Source organism: Schistocerca americana, chromosome 1 (assembly GCF_021461395.2).
Source record: "Schistocerca americana isolate TAMUIC-IGC-003095 chromosome 1, iqSchAmer2.1, whole genome shotgun sequence".
NCBI classification, from domain to species: domain Eukaryota; kingdom Metazoa; phylum Arthropoda; class Insecta; order Orthoptera; family Acrididae; genus Schistocerca; species Schistocerca americana.
This window is the reverse complement of record NC_060119.1, coordinates 1,261,511,111-1,261,530,592: the sequence shown is the minus strand read 5'-3', so window position 1 is coordinate 1,261,530,592 and position 19,482 is coordinate 1,261,511,111. Positions and strand designations below refer to the sequence as shown.

The 19,482-nt window shown below is 44.0% G+C and overlaps 1 protein-coding gene across 2 annotated transcripts in view; it reads left to right on the top strand.

Annotated features, from left to right (window-relative positions):
* LOC124577539 (EF-hand calcium-binding domain-containing protein 4A-like) overlaps window positions 1-19,482 on the top strand; it is a 797,374-nt gene that overhangs the window by 760,204 nt on the left and 17,688 nt on the right. For both annotated transcript variants that reach the window (XM_047131228.1, XM_047131239.1), the window contains 3 exons: window positions 2,121-2,295; window positions 5,987-6,052; window positions 12,693-12,845. In XM_047131228.1, the coding sequence (XP_046987184.1) occupies window positions 2,121-2,295; window positions 5,987-6,052; window positions 12,693-12,845 (394 nt within the window). The remainder of the gene's footprint in view (window positions 1-2,120; window positions 2,296-5,986; window positions 6,053-12,692; window positions 12,846-19,482) is intronic.

Below are 19,482 nucleotides of genomic sequence, written 5' to 3'. Positions count from 1 at the left end.
GCACGTTTTTGTGTGCCCGGAAAACTTTAGCTTGGCTTGATGAATCACCCCAAAAAATAATCCCATATGACATTATGGAATGAAAGTAAGCATAGTATGTCAGCTTTTTCATTTTTATATCCCCTATGTCTGACACAATTCGCATTGCAAATAGAGATTTGTTTCGACTCTTCAGCAGTTCTGTGGTGTGCTCCTCCCAGTTGAATTTATTATCAAGCTGTAATCCCAAGAATTTAGCACTGTGCACTTCTTCTATCTGCTTGTCATCGTATGTTATACTCGTGGGACACCCCTTACAAGTTCTGAACTGCACGTAGTGTGTTTTTCCAAAGTTTAGTGACAAAGTATTGGCTAGTAACCAGTGATTAATGTCCACAAACATTTTATTAGCCGATCTTTTTGTCGGCGACAATGTGGTCGACGCCTGCGCCTCATCGGTGAACGTGGTAGTGGAGTCTTGGCTACTCACTGAAGCACGATAGGCGGCAATACGTGGGATTTTTTATGACAGGATAACAATGCTGGTGCAAGCCCAAATGTTCTGGAGCGCAGCGTTCAGAGCACGTTGTTGGCCACAGATCCCCGCAACAGACCACTTCTGTGCATTCCCATTTCATCTCGACCACATTTTCATTTACGACTGCAGTGGGCGCGTCGTCATCGAGGCTGGGCTATAGATTAATGGAAACGTATCACCTGATCGGGTGAATACCTTCTGTTGTTACACCAGGTCGTGGATTGTATGTACATATACCGTCACCCAGGAGAACTGCTGGCCCACGCCTCGGAATCAGGTTGGTGAGGGCATTATTATGCTATGGAAGCATTGATATGGGATTCCATGGGACTTGTGGTAGTAATCAATGTTACAATGACAGCTGTGGACTACATCAACATTACTGCAGACGATCTGTTTACTTTTCTGATGTCCTTCGTGCCAGAAATGGCATTCTCCAGTCAGATAAATGTCCTCGGCGTACGGCCATTATCTTGCTACAGTAGTTTGAGAAGCACGTCAACGTCAACGGTTTGGCCCCCAAATTTGTCTGATCTGAACTTGATGGAACACATTTGGGACACTATCATGTACCAAATCGGTGCCCACGGACCATTGGCCCATAATTTACAGAAATTGCACGATCTGTGCGTATACATTTGGTACCACCTACCTCCAGAAACCTACAAAAGACTTATCTGATTCATGCCACGCAGAACTGCTTCTTCGGTGTTTTTCAGTGAACTAACGCGCTGTTAAACAAGTTGTCAGTGCTTTGGCTCATCAGTGTAGATTATTCGTGGTATCATTGCGTTACTTACCACATCCAGTGGGCCATAAACCTCGTATATTGATGTATATAACCCTCGATTGCCAATGGCGCTGTCGCGTTGGATACATCGTTTCCCACCCGATCACGAAAGCTATGCGTGATGGATGCATGACGGCCTGGGAACACGGGATACCTCGCTATTGAGCCGTATGACATTATTATAGAAATTAAATTCTTCTGGGTTGTTGGGCAACGTTATATTTCTTAAAAAAATCGACGTTTCGAACCCTCTGCGAGGGTCTTCTTCGGGGTCTTGTAGTGTTCAATATAGATTGAACATTCAGTCTACAGAGAACACAACAAGATCCTGAAGAAGATGTTTCGACCCCTCTGCCGGTATCTTCTTCACAATCTTGTTTTCCACGGTACAATGAGCACTTAATCTACAGTGCACACCACAAGAGCCTGAAGAAGACGTTTCGACCTCCACTGGTGGGATCTTCTTTAGGATCTTGTGGTGTCCACTGTAGACTGAACACCCAATCTGCAGTGGACATCACAAGATCCTGAAGAATATCCCAGCAGGGCGGCCGAAACGTCGATCGTTTGAAGAAATATGACGCGGTCTAACAAACCAGAAGAATTTAACTTCAGTGACAACGGTCACGAAAGCCTGCAGACTTACATTATAATTATGCATTATCACCGAATAATGATATATTGTATGCGCTCTAGATTTCATATCTAAGTGATATTCACCGAGCGTGACATGTAGGTTAAGAAAATGAATGTATTAGACTAACAATAGAAGGGTAACTGTGTATTGTGTGCTTACCTGGAGACGTTTGTCAGCACGGAGCCGCTGCGCCAGCTGGTGAGGCGGGTTCGCCGTGATGGGCTGCCGCTGGTGCAGGCCAACCTGGAGCGCTTCCTGGCACAGCTGGGCGCAGACCTCTCCAGGCGGCTGGAGGACGCCCGGCAGCTGGAGGCGGCCCTCAAGGCGCGAGACGAGGCCCATCACAAGCAGGTACGCCTCTCCTAGCGTTACGTTCGCTACTTTGAACTTCGCTATGCTCTGTGCATTTCCAGAGCTACACTCGACCCATTTATGTGTTCTGCAGCATCATAACAGTTTATAACAACTGCAACACCACAAGGAGATACTCATACCCTGTCATGGTCATCAATCACAATTTAAACATCAGTTATTTTAAAATTACTTTTGCTGCACACTGAAGCAGCTTCATCCTCCAGAGGTACTCCGTCCCTTACAACCTTACTCCAGTGCTTGTCTACAACAGCTTTAAACAGTGGCCTGATATAAGCGAAATTCTGGTACATTAGTAATCAGCGTAACCGACAGAACGTTCAACAAAAGCTTGCAAACGTGCAAGCGTTGTGATGAACAGGTGCCGGAGGTCAGTTTGGGGATGGAGTCCCAAGGCTGTTGTACTTGGTCAGTCAGTAGAGCGACAGTTAATGCTGTTTGTGAATCACGCTCGTGTTGTCGTCCTATAATGTCCCATATGTGCTCGGCTGGAGACAGATCTGGTGATCGAGCACGACAAGGCAAGATGTCGATACTCGGTAGAGCGTGTTGGGTTAATTTCTTTTGGAAATTGGTGGTAAGATCCTATAGGACCAAACTACTGGGAACATCGGTCCCTAAACTTTCACACTACTTAAACTAACTTACGCTAAGGACAACACACACACCCATGCCCGGAGGGGTGGGGGGGGGGGGGTGGCGGCTGGGGGGGTGGGGGGAGATCCGCGCGTACCGTGACAAGGCGCCTCAAACCGCGCGGCTACCACCCCCGGTCGTGTTGGGTTACAGCAGTGGTTTGCGGACTAGCGTTGTCCTGTTTGAAAATACACCATGGAATACTGTTCACGAATGGCAGCACAACAGGTCGAAACACCAGACTCGCGTACTATTTTTCAGTCAGTGTGCGTGCGATAACCATGAGAGTGCTTCTATTGTCATACGAAATCGCACTTCGGACCTTAACACCAGGTTTAGCTCCAGACAGGTTCGTTGGAGGCCGTCAATTCACCTCTTTCTAACCAGCCCACGGCCATTACCGACAGCGAGACAGAACCAGCTTTCATCAGAAAACACAACGGACATCCACCCTGCTCTTCAGTGAGCTCTCGCATGGCACCACTCAAGTCGCAACGGCAGTGCTTCGGCGTCAGTGGAATGCCCGCTACAGGCCGTCTGGCTCGGAGCCGTCCTTGAAGTAACTGCTTTGTAACAAGTTGGTTATGTCACTTTGGTGACAGCTGCTTCTCAAACTGCTGCCGCGGATACAGTACCATGCGCCAGAGCCGTACTCCGAAGACGGTGGTCTTCTTCTCGGCGGTGACACTTAGCATCCGGAGAGCGGTCTTCTTGCGAGCGTACATTCTCGTTATCACTGCTGACAGGGGTCGTATACGTTGGCTGCATTCCTGCCAAGTCTTTGTGCAGCATCGGTGAAGGAACGTCCAGCTTCTTGTAGCCCTATTACACGATCTCCTTCAAACTCAGTGAGGTGTTCATAACGGCGTCTTTGTTACCTTAAAGGCATTCTTGACTTACATCATCTCACTATGTAACCAACACTCAGGACCGCTACAGCGTGTTTTTAAAGCAAATCCGGTTTGTATTCTCACAGTAGTGCTACTAACGCCGCTGTCATGCGAACGGCACCAAATTTGGATACACATCATGTTTCAGATGTAGAAATACGCCTACCAACTTACGTTTGTGTCGCACAACTCCTTAGTGTTACTTTTTTCCCCATCAGTGTATGTGCCGTGGTTTGGACGCCATTCATCATTTAAAACTTTATTACATTATCTCTTTACAAAATAAATTCAACTGCGATCAAACTGTCTCTTTATAATACAATGCTACACTTCAGTCATTGATTCATCCTTGAGTATCATAGTAAAATATGTGGAAAATGCAGCATCTAGTGAGAGGTACGTAGAACAGTAACATTGCGGCTGCCCTGGCATATTTGCCATTCAGCATTTCAGAAAATCTTTCACACACTCTTTGATTATAATTTTCTCACACTAAATTGTTCTTTACAGTTCGCACCTACCTTTAATGCACTCTTTCATAAATGAAGTGCTGTGCTAAATTATTTGGATAATTTCCGCATCCAGAAAGAACTGCCCCAAGGATCCAAAGCCAGATAATGCATGCGTCAGTGAACTGTCAGTATGGCTATCCTGGCCTAGCTGCCACTCAGCAAGACGGCCTTCATTACATTCATTGTTTCAAAGCTGTATCCGCCAGGCTCGAAATCTCTCTTAATCCTTCAGAACTACATTCAATGCATTTCTTTCCGCTTCAGCACGATACTAAATTAAATGACAATTTGCAGCACCACAAAAGCAAAGCCAAGAAGATCCAAACCCAGCTGCACATTGACTCTCCCCGATTTCGTTATATTTCACTGTTTCAAAATTAATTACTCCACACAGGGAGCATCGGTTCATCCTTCGAGGCTATACTAAACGCCTTTATACGTCCTTAGGCGCCATACTAAAGTATCTGACTATTGCAGGTTGTCAAGGAGGTCTGCCTCTCTTGCGATTGACAGCAATCATCAATTGACACTTAACTACATTCAGCATTTCAAAGTAACATATGCTACACTCGAAACGTTTCTTCATCCTGCTGATGTATAATCATCCCACGTCATCACTCTTTACAACCATACTGTAATACTTATCTGCTGTAACATTCAGAAGCAATGACCCACAGGAACCAAACCTAAATGTTGCATGTAAAAGTGCGCCAGACTAATGCGTTTCACTCCAGTAACAATGTCAGTTTCTCGTTACAGCTGAATACTAAAACTTATTTTGAAGCCATAAAGAAATCACCAAAGGTGTTGAATTCAGTGTGCCTGAACATTGCACACAACATTTGCCCACAGAAACCTCAATTATTTGAAGAAATCATTTGACTTCCTGCTGCTGACTGTATTCATAGTTGTGTGCAACGCTATTGTGTAACCGCCATTTCGTTGCAGTAAAGTTTTAAAATAAATGTCGCTGCATTGTTAAGTCTGTACAGTGAGAAGTTTTCTGCGCCCATCAGCACTGCACTGCACCACCTGACGCCTCCAATATCTGCAAAAAGTGGCCAGAGTTATCCAAACTCAGATAATACTTGGAAACAGTGCACCATCAACGTGTGCAAGTGATTAAATATTTTAGGTGCGTAGCGCTCCTGAGCTATATAAATTCCTAATGACGTTTTTATTTCGAAAGGAATAACTCGCAGCTACGATCATTCCGTTTTACTCGTATTATCCGACATCTGTTTAGGTGTAACGCATCCTCAGGGGAGCACAGAGAGGTTAAGAATACAGAGAAACAATGTTTCAGTAACGAAATCTTTGTCAGCAAAATTAAGCTACAACTTGCTAAAAAGATAAAAAGAAAAGGAGGGAGTTACGAAATATGTTATTTACATATGCTTTGATTTACTGGATTTCACCGCCATGATCCAGCGACATGTGTAAACGCCATGAGGGCAAATACGTCGTATAATGCAACGTACGCCTTAAGCTATGACATGATTAGAAAAACTACGATTTATTACGGAGAAACAAGAAATACTTACCGTGTGTACAATGCACATCGTATGTATACTTTTATATTAGGATTCCAATTTCATTTTCACGCTGTAATATTTTTGCTACTGTTTACAGATGCAGAAACTCTTCGAGGAGATGGAAGCTCAACTCAGTGAAGACAAAGAAAACATTGTGAGACAGGTGAGTCACGTTTACACATTTGTAACGTATTCTTGTTATGGCATCAAAATATGAGCCCAGTCACATAACAAGATGAAGAGACAAAATGTGCAATACTCGAGCACATCTTGCTTGTGCTTCGAGACATCACAGAACAGGTCCACCGAGCGAACAGTGCTCCTCACAATCCGAATGATCTTCAGCTACTGTTTCCGATCCCCACCGCACATTATTGACTGTTGCGCAGAAACAATCTTACACTATAGTTCTAAAAGGAGAGACCTTGAAGGCATGGAAGAAATTGTAATTACATCGTAATTTTTTTTCACATAGGATACCGCTGCCGCCTATTTATTGTAGGCCTGTGTCATCCCCTCGAAACTGTGCTGATGGTGAACATTAATTTTAGGGACACTGCTGTTGAGAGCTGTCTCCATGTTTGGTCATAAATCTGCCCTACATCTTGGATCAAACAGTTACTTGGACTAAACACTGAACGGTCAGGTTTCGGCGACGAACGTACAACTGCGTTTGTCATTATACCTTGCCGATGCAGCTCTTATTAATTGAAAATGACGTTCTCATGCCCATCATTGTCTATTTCCCTGGGGGATTGATGTTGAATCGAATAAAGCCAAATGTGCTATCGTTCTAAACTGAAAAAGATGTACAAAACTTGATTACTTCTCGTAGAATGATTATCACAGGTCATAAGATCACTCTTGTGTGTATAGCAGTTTTCAGTTGTTCGGCATACAATTTTCTGTAGTACCTGAGATACCAATGTTAGGTTGTTTCTTCCCATGACTCAGAAGTATAAACCTTTGTTCACCAATGATGGAGGCTGCTACAGACTTTTCAAATTTACTCATATCTTCCACTGTATCAGCGAGTTTCTCCCTGATTCACAGTCCACATGTTTCCACCTCTCCATAGAAGCTGGCGTCCGATAGCGTCTTACACGTTCCATGCCTTGAGGTCAGGTGGATGTGGTGGCCAAGACAATGTCAATTCACTGTCATGCACCTCACCATTGTATCACGATTATGGTTCTGTGACACAGACAGACTTCGCTGTCATGGAAGGCACCACGCCTGAAGGGATGCAGATATTCCATAATAATGTTCACGCAGTCCACAACTGTCATTCTGTCTTCGATAAGTAACATAGGGGAAAGCCGGACAAGACCATCGACCTGATGTAACAAGAAATGTAATTTATCCAGCCAGGCGATAGTATTGCATTGTTTCACGGCAGACTCGAGATGATTTCGAGCACACTGCAAAAGTTATTGAAGAAGTCGTTGGATCAGCTTGGAAACGCCTAGAGGTGCCTGCTACGGATCCCCATGTTCCACAATGAGCACTGAACGGTGTGCTTTGAAACACTTACATCTTCACCAGAATTGTACCCTTTCTTAGATATGCCACAGATCACCACCTATCCTGCTCCAAGGCCAAAACACCGATCTCGCAAGTTTCTAATGAGACGTGGAAGTCCAACAGTTTGTCGCGTATTCGTGGTCACCGTCCGCCAGATACTTACCATAGATGCTCACGCCAGTAGCAAGCTAACAGCCTGGCGGCTAGGCCGTTTCTAAGATGCTCGTTCTCAGACTTGCCGCCGTAACAATTTGTCCTCTGTCAAAGTAGCTTATGTCAGTGGATTAGGCCATTTACGGTCCATACCATCGCTAGAGTGATTCCCTCACGTCTGCGGCCCACTCGTATACTTTTCTTATCGCGTCACGTGCCCTCTCCGTCACAAGGGGACCTTCAGTTTCACGGTGGGCAGTAGTCTTAATGTTCTTATGCAGTAAGTACGGGGTAAGCCCAATTATAAAAAGAAGTCGCACCTCAGGTATAAAGCAGGATTTAATTGCTCATCAGGGTGTCCTGGCACACAATAGTGGCTGGTGCTCTCAGTAGAACGAGTTGTAGGCACAGTTTTCCGATTATGGTTGGCTGCAGAAAGTCCTGTGATCCAGCAGATAGCGATAGAAAAATACTAAGTATGTGCCATATGGTCGAATTATCTGTATGTAGTGGAAAAAGATATGACTACCTTGTTGAAGGCAGGCATCGCACCGATACGGTAGGCATTGCAATACATTGAGATTCACATAAACCTTTAACATAACTGGCTAGGATCAGCGACTGAGTGGATGAAGTTCTGTTAGAGCAGGAGTGAGTTACTGAAATTCATGCTGGAGCCTCTACTGGATGGTCTTCCGGGCAGACGCCTAGAATCAGAAGAGTTGCCAGCTCCAGGGTTCACCATGGTCTGTAGCATACGAGCTCATCTGTTCACGGTGTGTCGCTTCAACACCCGTGGGTCTCACAACTGGGAGGTCTCCGCTCCTGGAAGTATCAGGGAAAACCGAACATGCAGTCATAGCCATTCTGTTAATTACGTCTGCGGCTACTGAACCATTACTGAAGCACAGTGTTATTAAAGATGAATTCTGTGCTTGCTACTTAGGTTACAGGAACTGACGCTGTTACAAGACTTGTAATTGCGCCTTCTCACTGAACTGTGATAATAATATGATCGACAAGAAGCTACGGTTTTTGTGATGATCATTCTGTTAATTAAATATTATCTGCATTTCATATGCTGCCCCGTTGCAGTGCTGGACGCTACAAGCGAAAGGCTAACAAAAGTTCAATGCTAATTCGAAGTAATTCGTTGAGGTACCTCATGCAGGCCTTCAGTTTCCTCCGTTTCAGTCAATTTATGAAAGTAGGTGAGGTATGACATTTTTGTAAACAATTTTCGAAGCAAATCGCCTTGCTAACTTTATCCTCTTGGACATTAGATATTTCATTCTGCATATCTTCAAAGTTTCCGTATTTATCACAACTTGTGAGTGTAGTCTGTGTTTGTTTTGATACGCAAGTACACATATTTGTGAGTATATATTAAATTACGGATCAGTGTCTGGATTTACCTCAAGATGGAATCACGAAACACTAGTTTTGCGACTTCTCTCTAATATAAGACTACAGTGTAAAGAAAGCACTGTTAATCTTCAAAATTATATCACAATAAGCAAGAATGTACTTTCCATATAGCGGAGATGCTGGTCGCAGATAGCCTCAACAAAAACGTGCCATCCTGGAGTTCCATTGTTTGGTTATGCAAGAATGCAATTGTTTGTGGATATACAGAAAATGCGAAGCACTGGACGACGAGAGAAATTACAGTGTTTATGTGGTTTACTAAGATGAAGATGTTGAAATGTCTACCATTAACTTGCGTGTAAGTTTCATTTCGTATTGGAAAAGGATGTCTTTACTTCTGTAATCTAATTTAGTGTTGAGTGTGAAATATCTGCGCTAGCAGAAAAGAAATGCGAAAAACACAAGTCCGAAAACAGTTTATTGGACTCACCAAACCGAAACAAAAATACAGTCTCCAAACGATCAACATACTCGATCCCAACTGCGGATCGTCACAGATGTACAATAACCAATAATAATGGAAAAGACCCGTCTCTTCATGGGGAGAGATCACAATAAAACAATTCTACAGTGTCAAGATGTTTGTCTACTGTACCAAGTCCATCTGCAAGAGATCAGACAGGTAGAAGAGGCGTCTGGCCATGGATGCTGGGGTGACAACGCTGTATACTTCCAAGCGGTGGGTCTAACTGCCCTTCGCCGGCAGTGCACCGCCCTATAAAGCTCGTTTGGCAGATGTATCTGCCAGAACTATTTGCTTTCACGTGCCTGGCGTATTAGAGTAGTTCCTGGGCTAGCTGTTACCTCTGGTGAAGCTGTTCTGTAAGCTCAGCGAACGGGTAGCGGTCTCTGGGGCCGTTGGTGGAGACCTAGTGTTGTGCTGTGTTGCGGCCGCCGGTAAACATTTGTGTGTTGACAACACAGACGACGTAGGTTTTCCTGGTGAATATACGCCCTGTGGATGCAGGCATCCCGTGTTGGTTGGACGTGAAGTGGGATGCCGATGCAGTAGGCGCTACGATGTATGAAGTGGCCGGACACACAAGAATGCACCGTTAGAAGCCGTCGTAAATAAATTTTTGTTGCGGTTCTGCCTGCTGTCTGAGATTTGCCTACCATCGGCTGAAGATAGTCGCTGATAGCAGGAAGCTCTGGGCCGCTGTCGTGACTGATCTGTGTTATCTTATCTGTAAATGAGATTTGCTTCCTCAATCGGCCTCCAAAATTAATAAACCCACTGAAAATTAATATAGCGAAGATTCCACTGCAGTAAATAGCTCAAAGTACTTCAAACGTTTCGTAGAACACGAGTGATTATCTGGAATTGGTTTCGACATGGTATTTTGTAAAAGCAAAGCTGTTGCCTTTCAACAGTGAGCACTCGCAGAGTTGTTGTATTTGATAGGCGAAGTACACTTTCATTTCAAAATTTCACAGTCCGCGAATCATTTACTATGCCCTCACAAATATTAAAAGCACTTCTAAATTGTCCATCGTGTACAAAAGTCCATGTAACATTAGTTCATTCGTAAACACGCTCTGTTCATTTGCAACAGTTCGTCTTCATGACACTGTCCACTTGCATCTTCCACTTCGCTAGCAAATATAATTTTACTAATGAGTGCACTCGCCGTTACACTCTTCGTTCATCCGTCTTGCTCATAGGTTTTCAATCGGAGTCCAAACGACCAATCTAAATTCTTCAAAGACGACGTAGCAACCACTTCCCATTACATGATTTTTGTTCTCTGCTTTCTTGAGAAGCTTCATCAGAAAATTAATTCCACTCCTTCTTTCGTCTTCACATCGACATCTCTTCTCTCTTGACACTCTTTCACTGTCCTTGAATAATTAATTTCCACAAACGCGATGTCTCATTTTTCATTTCGCTGCTCTGCACTAATTCGTCTCCATTACTGTCCGCGACGACACCCTTCTTTAGGTCGACAGTTTCGCCTGAACATCTTTACTTTGCAGACCGTAGACGATAATTACGACCTCGTTGGCATAGTAATTCACAACATTGACGACAAAATTTACCTTACGTGCAGTCAGTACGTTAATATTACTCAGAAGTGCAATAAAAGGAATACATTTACAAACAAAATTTCTTGCATTCTAATTCTTGTTTGTCATTTGTATTAGCAATTTTACAGTGGACTCAATATAATTAACAAGACAGAAAATGCCATCGGATTAACAGATAGGAGTTACAGAGGACCAAAATCTTTGTAAAGAGACCTGCAGCGATTCCCTGAGAGGGAAAACTGGTCCAATGGGATGAACTGTGTAACAGAACGAAACACATCTTTAGGGACAAATTTAACTTCTGGTGCCATGAATACGCCCAAAGGTGATGTGAGGACGGATGCAGGAGCGGAGAAAGTGGACCACTCATGTTGGGTGGGGATTTTGATAGACACACTAAGTCTTTGTGAATGGGCCGGTGGAATGCCTGAGCGAAATTGCCAGTGAGTCGGCAGCGGGCTCAGATGTGGGTGACTCAATGGTCTGGGTGACCTTGCTTCCTTCAAAAAAATCCCGGAGTTCGCCAAAAACTGAGCCAACGAATTACAGCCTTATCTAATATAACACCTGTTTGATAAATTCGTGACTTTCAGGTGAAGAGTATCAGTCTGTTACCATCTGGAAAGATTAATTACCGTTTCAGAGTCGCAGTTAATATAAGATGACGTGGAAGGAGGTACCAGCCGCTGAATGGCTTAAGGAGACATTCATTGTAAGAGCTGATGAAGATGGTACCACTTGTAAAAGCACTTTTTAGTGAGCGCCTGCGAGAGGGAGACGCACGAGATTTCTTCCTTAACACTCGTAAGCTGTTGTAGGGTTTCATTATAGTATTGCGCAACATTGGTGAGATTTGTATCAACCACCTTGCTTGATTGACGTTGAGTTTCCCTATTCGTGAAATATATGTGGCTTTTCTGTTTGTGCAAATAATGATATAATATTTCTTTCGCGAAGTTAGTCAAAATGTGTAGTTGGTGGGGATTGACAATTGTAATGAAAGAAGTCTTATCGTCATTTACCTTGTTTATTTCGGTTTGGGAAGCTGGTGGCGACATTGGTGGTTTTACACGTTCCTGTTGATGTTAATGTACATACTGTAGGCAGTGTTGGGTGTATCCTTTGTGCAACAGGACACGGAGGTGAAGGCACAGATGAGGGGCAACTGTGTTTGAGTAGCACAGAGAAGACCTCAGGCTACTTTCTATCCACAGGTTGCACGAACAACATACACAAACAGTACAACAACAGCACTTTGAACCCCAATGCACACGGCTTATACCATCGCAGCTAATACCAGTACCTATACTGCTGACTGTGTCTGACTGTTCGCTGATGACGTGAGATGTTTCTGTTGATGGGAAGAGGTTGCATCTAGGGCAGACGTGTCTGAGGGAGCAATTGAGGCAGCATGACGAACAGCTGTACGAGGCCCTGCTGATCCAGCAACAGGAAGCCGAGAACAACCAGAAGCTGCAGCTATTTGTTGCTGATGTAAGGTGTTTCTGTTGACAGGAGAAGTGGCTGTAACTGGGCCAGGCTTCGCTGAGGGAGCGGCTGCGACAGGATGACGAATAGCTGTGGGAGGCACTGCTGACACGGCAGCAGGTGGTGAGGTCAGCAAGTGGCTGCAGCTGTTTATTGCTGACATCAGGTGTTTGTGTTGGCAGGAGGAGAAAAGGCTGCGGCTGGGACAGGCGTCGCTGAGGGAGCAGCTGCGGCAGCGCGACGAACAGCTGCAGGAGGCGCTGCTGGCCCAGCAGCAGGCGGCCGAGGACAGCAAGAGGCTGCGCCAGGAGAATGTGCAGCTGCAGCGCCGCAAGGTGACGCGAAGATGCTGCTAGACTTTTATAACTAAAACAATCACATTAGCACCGTTATCATGTGGTGCAACCCCAAACTGTGACTATACAATCCAATAATTTTTGTATCTTCGTGAGGATAATGCGAAATACAGCCAGCCAGTTGCAGAAATAATAAGTTCGTTCAAACCTCTTAACCTAGGTTTCGACGTCTTTAAAAACGTCTTATTCACAAGGGTAAACGGTTACCCCTGCAATAGTTAACATCTACATCTACATCCATACTCCGCAATCCACCTGACGGTGTGTGGCGGAGGGTACCCTGAGTACCTCTATCGGTTCTCCCTTCTATTCCAGTCTCGTATTGTTCGCGGAAAGAAGGATTGTCGGTATGCTTCTGTGTGGGCTCTAATCTCTCTGATTTTATCCTCATGGTCTCTTCGCGAGATATACGTAGGAGGGAGCAATGTACTGCTTGACTCTTCGGAGAAGGTATGTTCTCGAAACTTTAACAAAAGCCCGTACCGAGCTTATGTACATAAGTGTCCAAGGAACAGAAAAGCAACTGAAATCACTCAACTGACGGTGTGTGGTGGAGGGTACCCTGAGTACCTCTATCGGTTCTCCCTTCTATTCCAGTCTCGTATTGTTCGCGGAAAGAAGGATTGTCGGTATGCTTCTGTGTGGGCTCCAATCTCTCTGATTTTATCCTCATGGTCTCTTCGCGAGACATACGTAGGAGGGAGCAATGTACTGCTTGACTCTTCGGAGAAGGTATGTTCTCGAAACTTTAACAAAAGCCCGTACCGAGCTTATGTACATAAGTGTCCAAGGAACAAAAAAGCAACTGAAATCACTCAACAGAGGAAAGTCCACTGCATCTGACGGGATACCAATTCTATTCTACACAGTGTACGCGAAAGAACTTGCCCCCTTCTAACAGCCGTGTACCGCAAGTCTCTAGAGGAACGGAAGGTTCCAAATGAAGGCGTTCGACACAGTTTCGCACTGTCGCCTGATGAACAAAGTAAGAGCCTACGAAATATCAGACCAGTTGTGTGGCTGGATTGAAGAGCTTTTAGCAAACAGAACACACCATGTTGTTCCCAATGGAGAGACGTCTACAGACTTTAAAGTAACCTCTGGCGTGCCACAGGAGAGTGTTGTGGGACCATTGCTTTTCACAATATATATAAATGACCTAGTAGATAATGTCGGAAGTTCCATGCGGTTTTTCGTGGATGATGCTGTAGTATACAGAGAAGTTGCAGCATTAGAAAATTGCAGCAAAATGGAGGAAGATCTGCAGCGGATAGGCACTTGGTGCAGGGAGTGGCAACTGACCCTTAACATTGACAAATGTAATGTATTGCGAAAACATAGAAAGAAGGATCCTTTATTGTATGATTATATGATAGCGGAACAAACACTGGTAGCAGTTACTTCAGTAAAATTTCTGGCAGTGTGCGTGCGGAACGATTTGAAGTGGAATGATAATATAAAATTAATTGTTGGTAAGGCGGGTACCAGGTTGAGATTCATTGGGAGAGTCCTTAGAAAATGTAGTCCATCAACAAAGGAGGTGGCTTACAAAACACTCGTTGGACATACACTTGAGTATTGCTCATCAGTGTGGGATCCGTACCAGGTCGGGTTGACGGAGGAGATAGAGAAGATCCAAAGAAGAGCGGTGCGTTTCGTCACAGGGTTATTTGGTAAGCGTGATAGCGTTACGGAGATGTTTAGCTAACTCAAATGGCAGACTCTGAAAGAGAGGTGCTCTGCATGGCGGTGTAGCTTACTGTCTAGGTTTCGAGAGTGTGCGTTTCTGGATGAGGTATCGAATATATTGCTTCCCCCTACTTATACCTCCCGAGGAGATCACGAGTGTAAAATTAGAGAGATTCGAGCGCGCACGGAGGCTTTCCGGCAGTCGTTTTTCCCACGAACCGTACGCGACTGGAACAGGAAAGGGAGGTACTGACAGTGGCACGTAAAGTGCCCTCCGCCACACACCGTTGGGTGGCTTGCGGAGTATAAATGTAGATGTAGATTATAATATAGGTATATCCTAACTAGGATTCCGGTCTACAGTTGGTGCACCCAGCCATGTTCAAGAACTTAAATTTTTGTGTGCTTCGTGTCTGGCAGTGACCAAATACAGAATATTTCAAAAAAGATTGATCTGACCTCGCAACGCCGTGCACCTACATATTTACTCCGCAAGCTATCTTACGGTGTATGTTGATTTCCCTGTTCTTTGTTCCATTTGAAATGTCAGATGGGAAGGACAACTGTCTTTAAACTCCCGTATGGGACGTAATTTATCAGATATTCTTATCGTCATTATATAGCAAGAAATACGTTGGAGAAAGTAATATGTTACTCAACGCCTCTTTTGACGTAACCATCTCTTTGATACACAGTGCCCGTCTTGTAGCAACAGCCACTGGAATTTAGTCAGCGTCTCCATAACGCTTGCGTGCAGACCAAATGGTCCATGATGAAACGTTCCACTCCTCATTGTGTCTTCTCTTTTCTGCTAATCCTATTTGATACGTTGACAGAATGATGAAAAATACTGAACCATCATTTGAACAAGGTTTCTGTAAGCCACTTTGTACGTGTATGAATTATTTCTTAAGATTACAATAATGAATCTAAGCCTGACATCTCATTTTCCTGCAATTATTTCTTAGTGGTCATTTCATTTTGTGCTGCCCCAAATGGTCACTAGTAGGTATTTTAGGGTTATTGCTGTTTTCAGAGAGTTTTCACCAGCAACATAATTGAACAGTAATGGACCTTTTCGCCTAATTTCGCACAGTATGTTACATTTATTTACGTTCGTGGTCAACTGCGAGTCTTGAACAAATAATCATGCAACTGTCTTCCTGCATTTTGGTACGACGGCTGTCGCTGCCAACTTCCCGTAGACAACAGCATCGTATTCATTAGGCCTGTGGAGTTTACGACGCTTTAAACAGTAATAGCCCTATAAAACTCCAGAGATCACCTCTACACCTGTTGATTTCGTCCCACTATAAAGTATTGAGTTCTATGGCTGAAGAGGCCTATGTGTTCTACATGTATGAAGATGAAAACTTGGGGTCAGTTTTAACTTGCAGCCTGAAAGTGCACCAACGGAAAAAAATCACATCACTACGAAGGAGTTGTGCGACATAAACGGAATGTGGTAGGCGCGTCTTCCTACGTCTGAAAGATAGTGTCTATTCAAATTACAAACCAGTTGGACGAGGGTCACTTCAAAAGAAATTCACACTTTTTTTTTATATCAATCTTTCATTCTACATGTTTGAAAGTTTTACAGTGTGTAGGTACATCCTTTAGGAACAATATTTTCATTTCTCCACATAATTTCCATCCATATCATATCCCTTACGCCATCTTGGAACCAGCGCCTGTATACCCGCACGGTAAAATTCTGAACCAACCTGTTGGAGTCACTGTTTGGCAGCGTGCACAAGGGAGCCATCATATTCAAACCATGTTCCACGAAGAGAGTCTTTCAGTTTCCCAAAGAGATGATAGCCACATGGAGACAGGCCAGGACTGTAACCCGGGTGTTTCAGTGTTGTCCATCCGAGTTTTGTGATCGCTTCCCTGGTTTTTCACTGACATGTGGCCGTGCATTGTCGTGCAACAGCAAAACATCCTGCTTTTGCCGATATGGTCGAACATGACTCAGTCGAGCTCGAAGTTTCTTCAGTGTCGTCACATATGCATCAGAATTTATGGTGGTTCCACTTGGAATGATGTCCACAAGCAAGAGTCCTTCGGAATCGAAAAACACCGTAGCCATAACTTTTCCAGCAGAAGGTGTGGTTTTGAATTTTTTTACTTGGGTGAATTTGCATGATGCCACTCCATCGATTGCCTCTTCGTCTCTGGTGAAAAATGATGGAGCCATGTTTCATCACCTGCCACAATTCTTCTAAGAAATTCATCCCCACCATTCTCGTACTGTTCCAAAAGTTCGCTGCATACCGTTTTTCGTGTTTCTTTGTGAGCCACTGTCAACATCCTGGGAACCCACCTGGTACAAACGTTTTTTAACGCCAACACTTTCAGTATTCTGCAAACACTTCCTTCCCCTATTCGTCTGTGTGTCTCGCATTTCATCATCTTTGGGAATTGGCATGCCACATACCAACAACAATAAAAGCACAGCTCCATACACGCTCACAAAACTACAGGACGAGATATCTTATCGCCTGGATGTCTGTCGTACGACTGGTGGAGAGCACATTGAATATTTGTGAAAGTTAATTGTAAAAAGTTTCCGAAGGTACACTTATAAAATAAACGTAATCTCCGCTCACAGGCTCTGGCAAGCTAATCGGCACCGACCGACAACCAAGTCATCCTCTGCCAATGTCGGCACTGAACGTAGTATGGACGACGTGAGATCAGCATACTGCTCTCCCGGTCGTTGTCAGTTTTCGTGACCTGAAGCCTCTACTATCGGCCAAGTAGCTCCTAAATTGGCATGACATGGTTGTGTGCACCCCATTCCAGACATACTGCCAAGGAAAAATCTCTGGCAATACTGGGAATCAAACCTGGGTTCTCCCCATGCAGTCAGCAGCACTAACGAATCAGCTACGGGCGCGGACACACGTAAAAGATATAACCTTGGAACTCGAAAGTTTTCGGTGATGATAAGAACTCTTTAGTCCCATACGTTTATTAAAATATATTTAATGTTTCTATATTCATTCAGATAAAAGATACAGTCTTGCGAAGTAGGATGATTCTTTTTGAAACAGCCTGTGTCTGTTGAATAAATCCATCTCTGCAACTTCACTGCAACATTTATTTTACTTCAAAGCACAAGACCTTTTTAGATTTCGCGTTTATTTTAGACTGTCTGGACTGTAGACCTAAAAAGTGGTGGTAGCATTACTTCTGTTACATCCGTATATGGCTACATGCTAGTACTCGGCATTAGACATTACCTGTTTTGTATGAATTGCCCCTTTCGATGTTGACGGAAAATCGGACAACGTAAATATACAGCTGAAAAGTTGTGTAGCAAACCAGTATTTGCAACGGATATCATTAGTTTGCTGTAACTCGCACATAGGAAATCAGACGAGATTGAATTAAGTAATTTATACGTAAAATGATGACATTATAATGATTTCATTGAGCTGCTAATTGTAATCGGAACTCATTGGTCGCAAAACATCCGAAAACTTTAAGTTATGAAGCAAGCGAAACGACTGTGTCATCTCACTGCCTCTCTATATGAGCTACTGTCGCCGACTGAATGTGGCATATTTTTCCTTCTGCGTGTGTGCTGGCTGTGTCCAACACGAAAGTGGTGTGACTGGTCGGTCCAACATCCGACTATAGAAGTCTGTTTGGGCCACAGGTCGTGAGTATAGACAATTAGTTTTCTCGTAATAATTGACTAAATCGCTTGTGAAGCAAAAAAAAAAAAAAAAAAAAAAAAAAAATGGCATAGTTTTTCTGCAGGTGAAGTTATGGTACATATCAAAGAGTCACAGCAAAGGAAGCAGAAAATATGCAACGTTAATGACAGGCTTTTTTTTAATAAGAAGTCTTGTAATGTACACTCTCCTGATGTGCTGGTGAAGATGGTGTATTGTGTGTCTAAGGTTTCGACGTTATTCTCCGACGTGTAAACTATGTGTGGAGTAAAGAGCATAAACTAAAGTGTCGTCACTGCTAATGATATACTGCAGTCGCGCAGCAGCTACATTTGTGAACACCCAGTTACGTCACTATAGTGTGTAGCATTAGAGCGCCTATGTAAACAGAAATGGAAAAGACGGTATGGCATCATATGGATAAGTTCGGCCGCCAAGTGCCAGTCTTATTGCAGTCGACGCCACACTGGGCGACATGTACGCCGGTGATGAGGATAACACAACACCCAGTCGCCGAGCATAGAAAATCTCCAGCCCTGCCGGAATCGAACCCGGTCCCGTTTGCATGGGAGACTAACACGTTACCACCCAGCTAAGCAGGCGGACACTATACTAAGAGAGAAAAGGTGGACAGATATGAAGCCGCACGTGATTGATTCATAAGCTGCTGATCCATATTTGGTCCTTCAGTCTCTCTTGATTTTTATGTTCACAGAGCTTTTCACTGATGCAATATTTTGTTCAAGACCTGTGGAAACGGATCCAGTGTATATGAGTTATTTTCGAATTCATCTTGCGCACGGTATGTGTTTGCTCTTTACTCGGATGGATTTTACGCCTGTGAGCGTAAATATGAACTTTTATCTAAGGTGATGTTAGAGACTGGTCTCAGCCAATTGCCTTCTTACTTACAGGATTTGCACAACAACTAGTGGACATCAGTACGCTAAAGCAGTACGATGCAGTTCTTAAAAAGACAGTGAAGGATTGGAAACGAGTGATGAATCACATTAGAGCCTGTGTTTAGTTTGGTTGATTGCCTGGAGAACGTTACCTGCCATCATGTGTAGTGCCGACAGTGGAGTATGGAGTATGTAGTGATAGGGTGTAGAGGTGTGTTTTGGCCAGTCGACTGTGGTCCCGTTACTGCGCTAAAGCAAACACCAAATGCGGAAAGATATGAACACATCTTACAGCAGTTTCTACGGTATACAGTGTAGAAACAACGCGGAGACGATGAT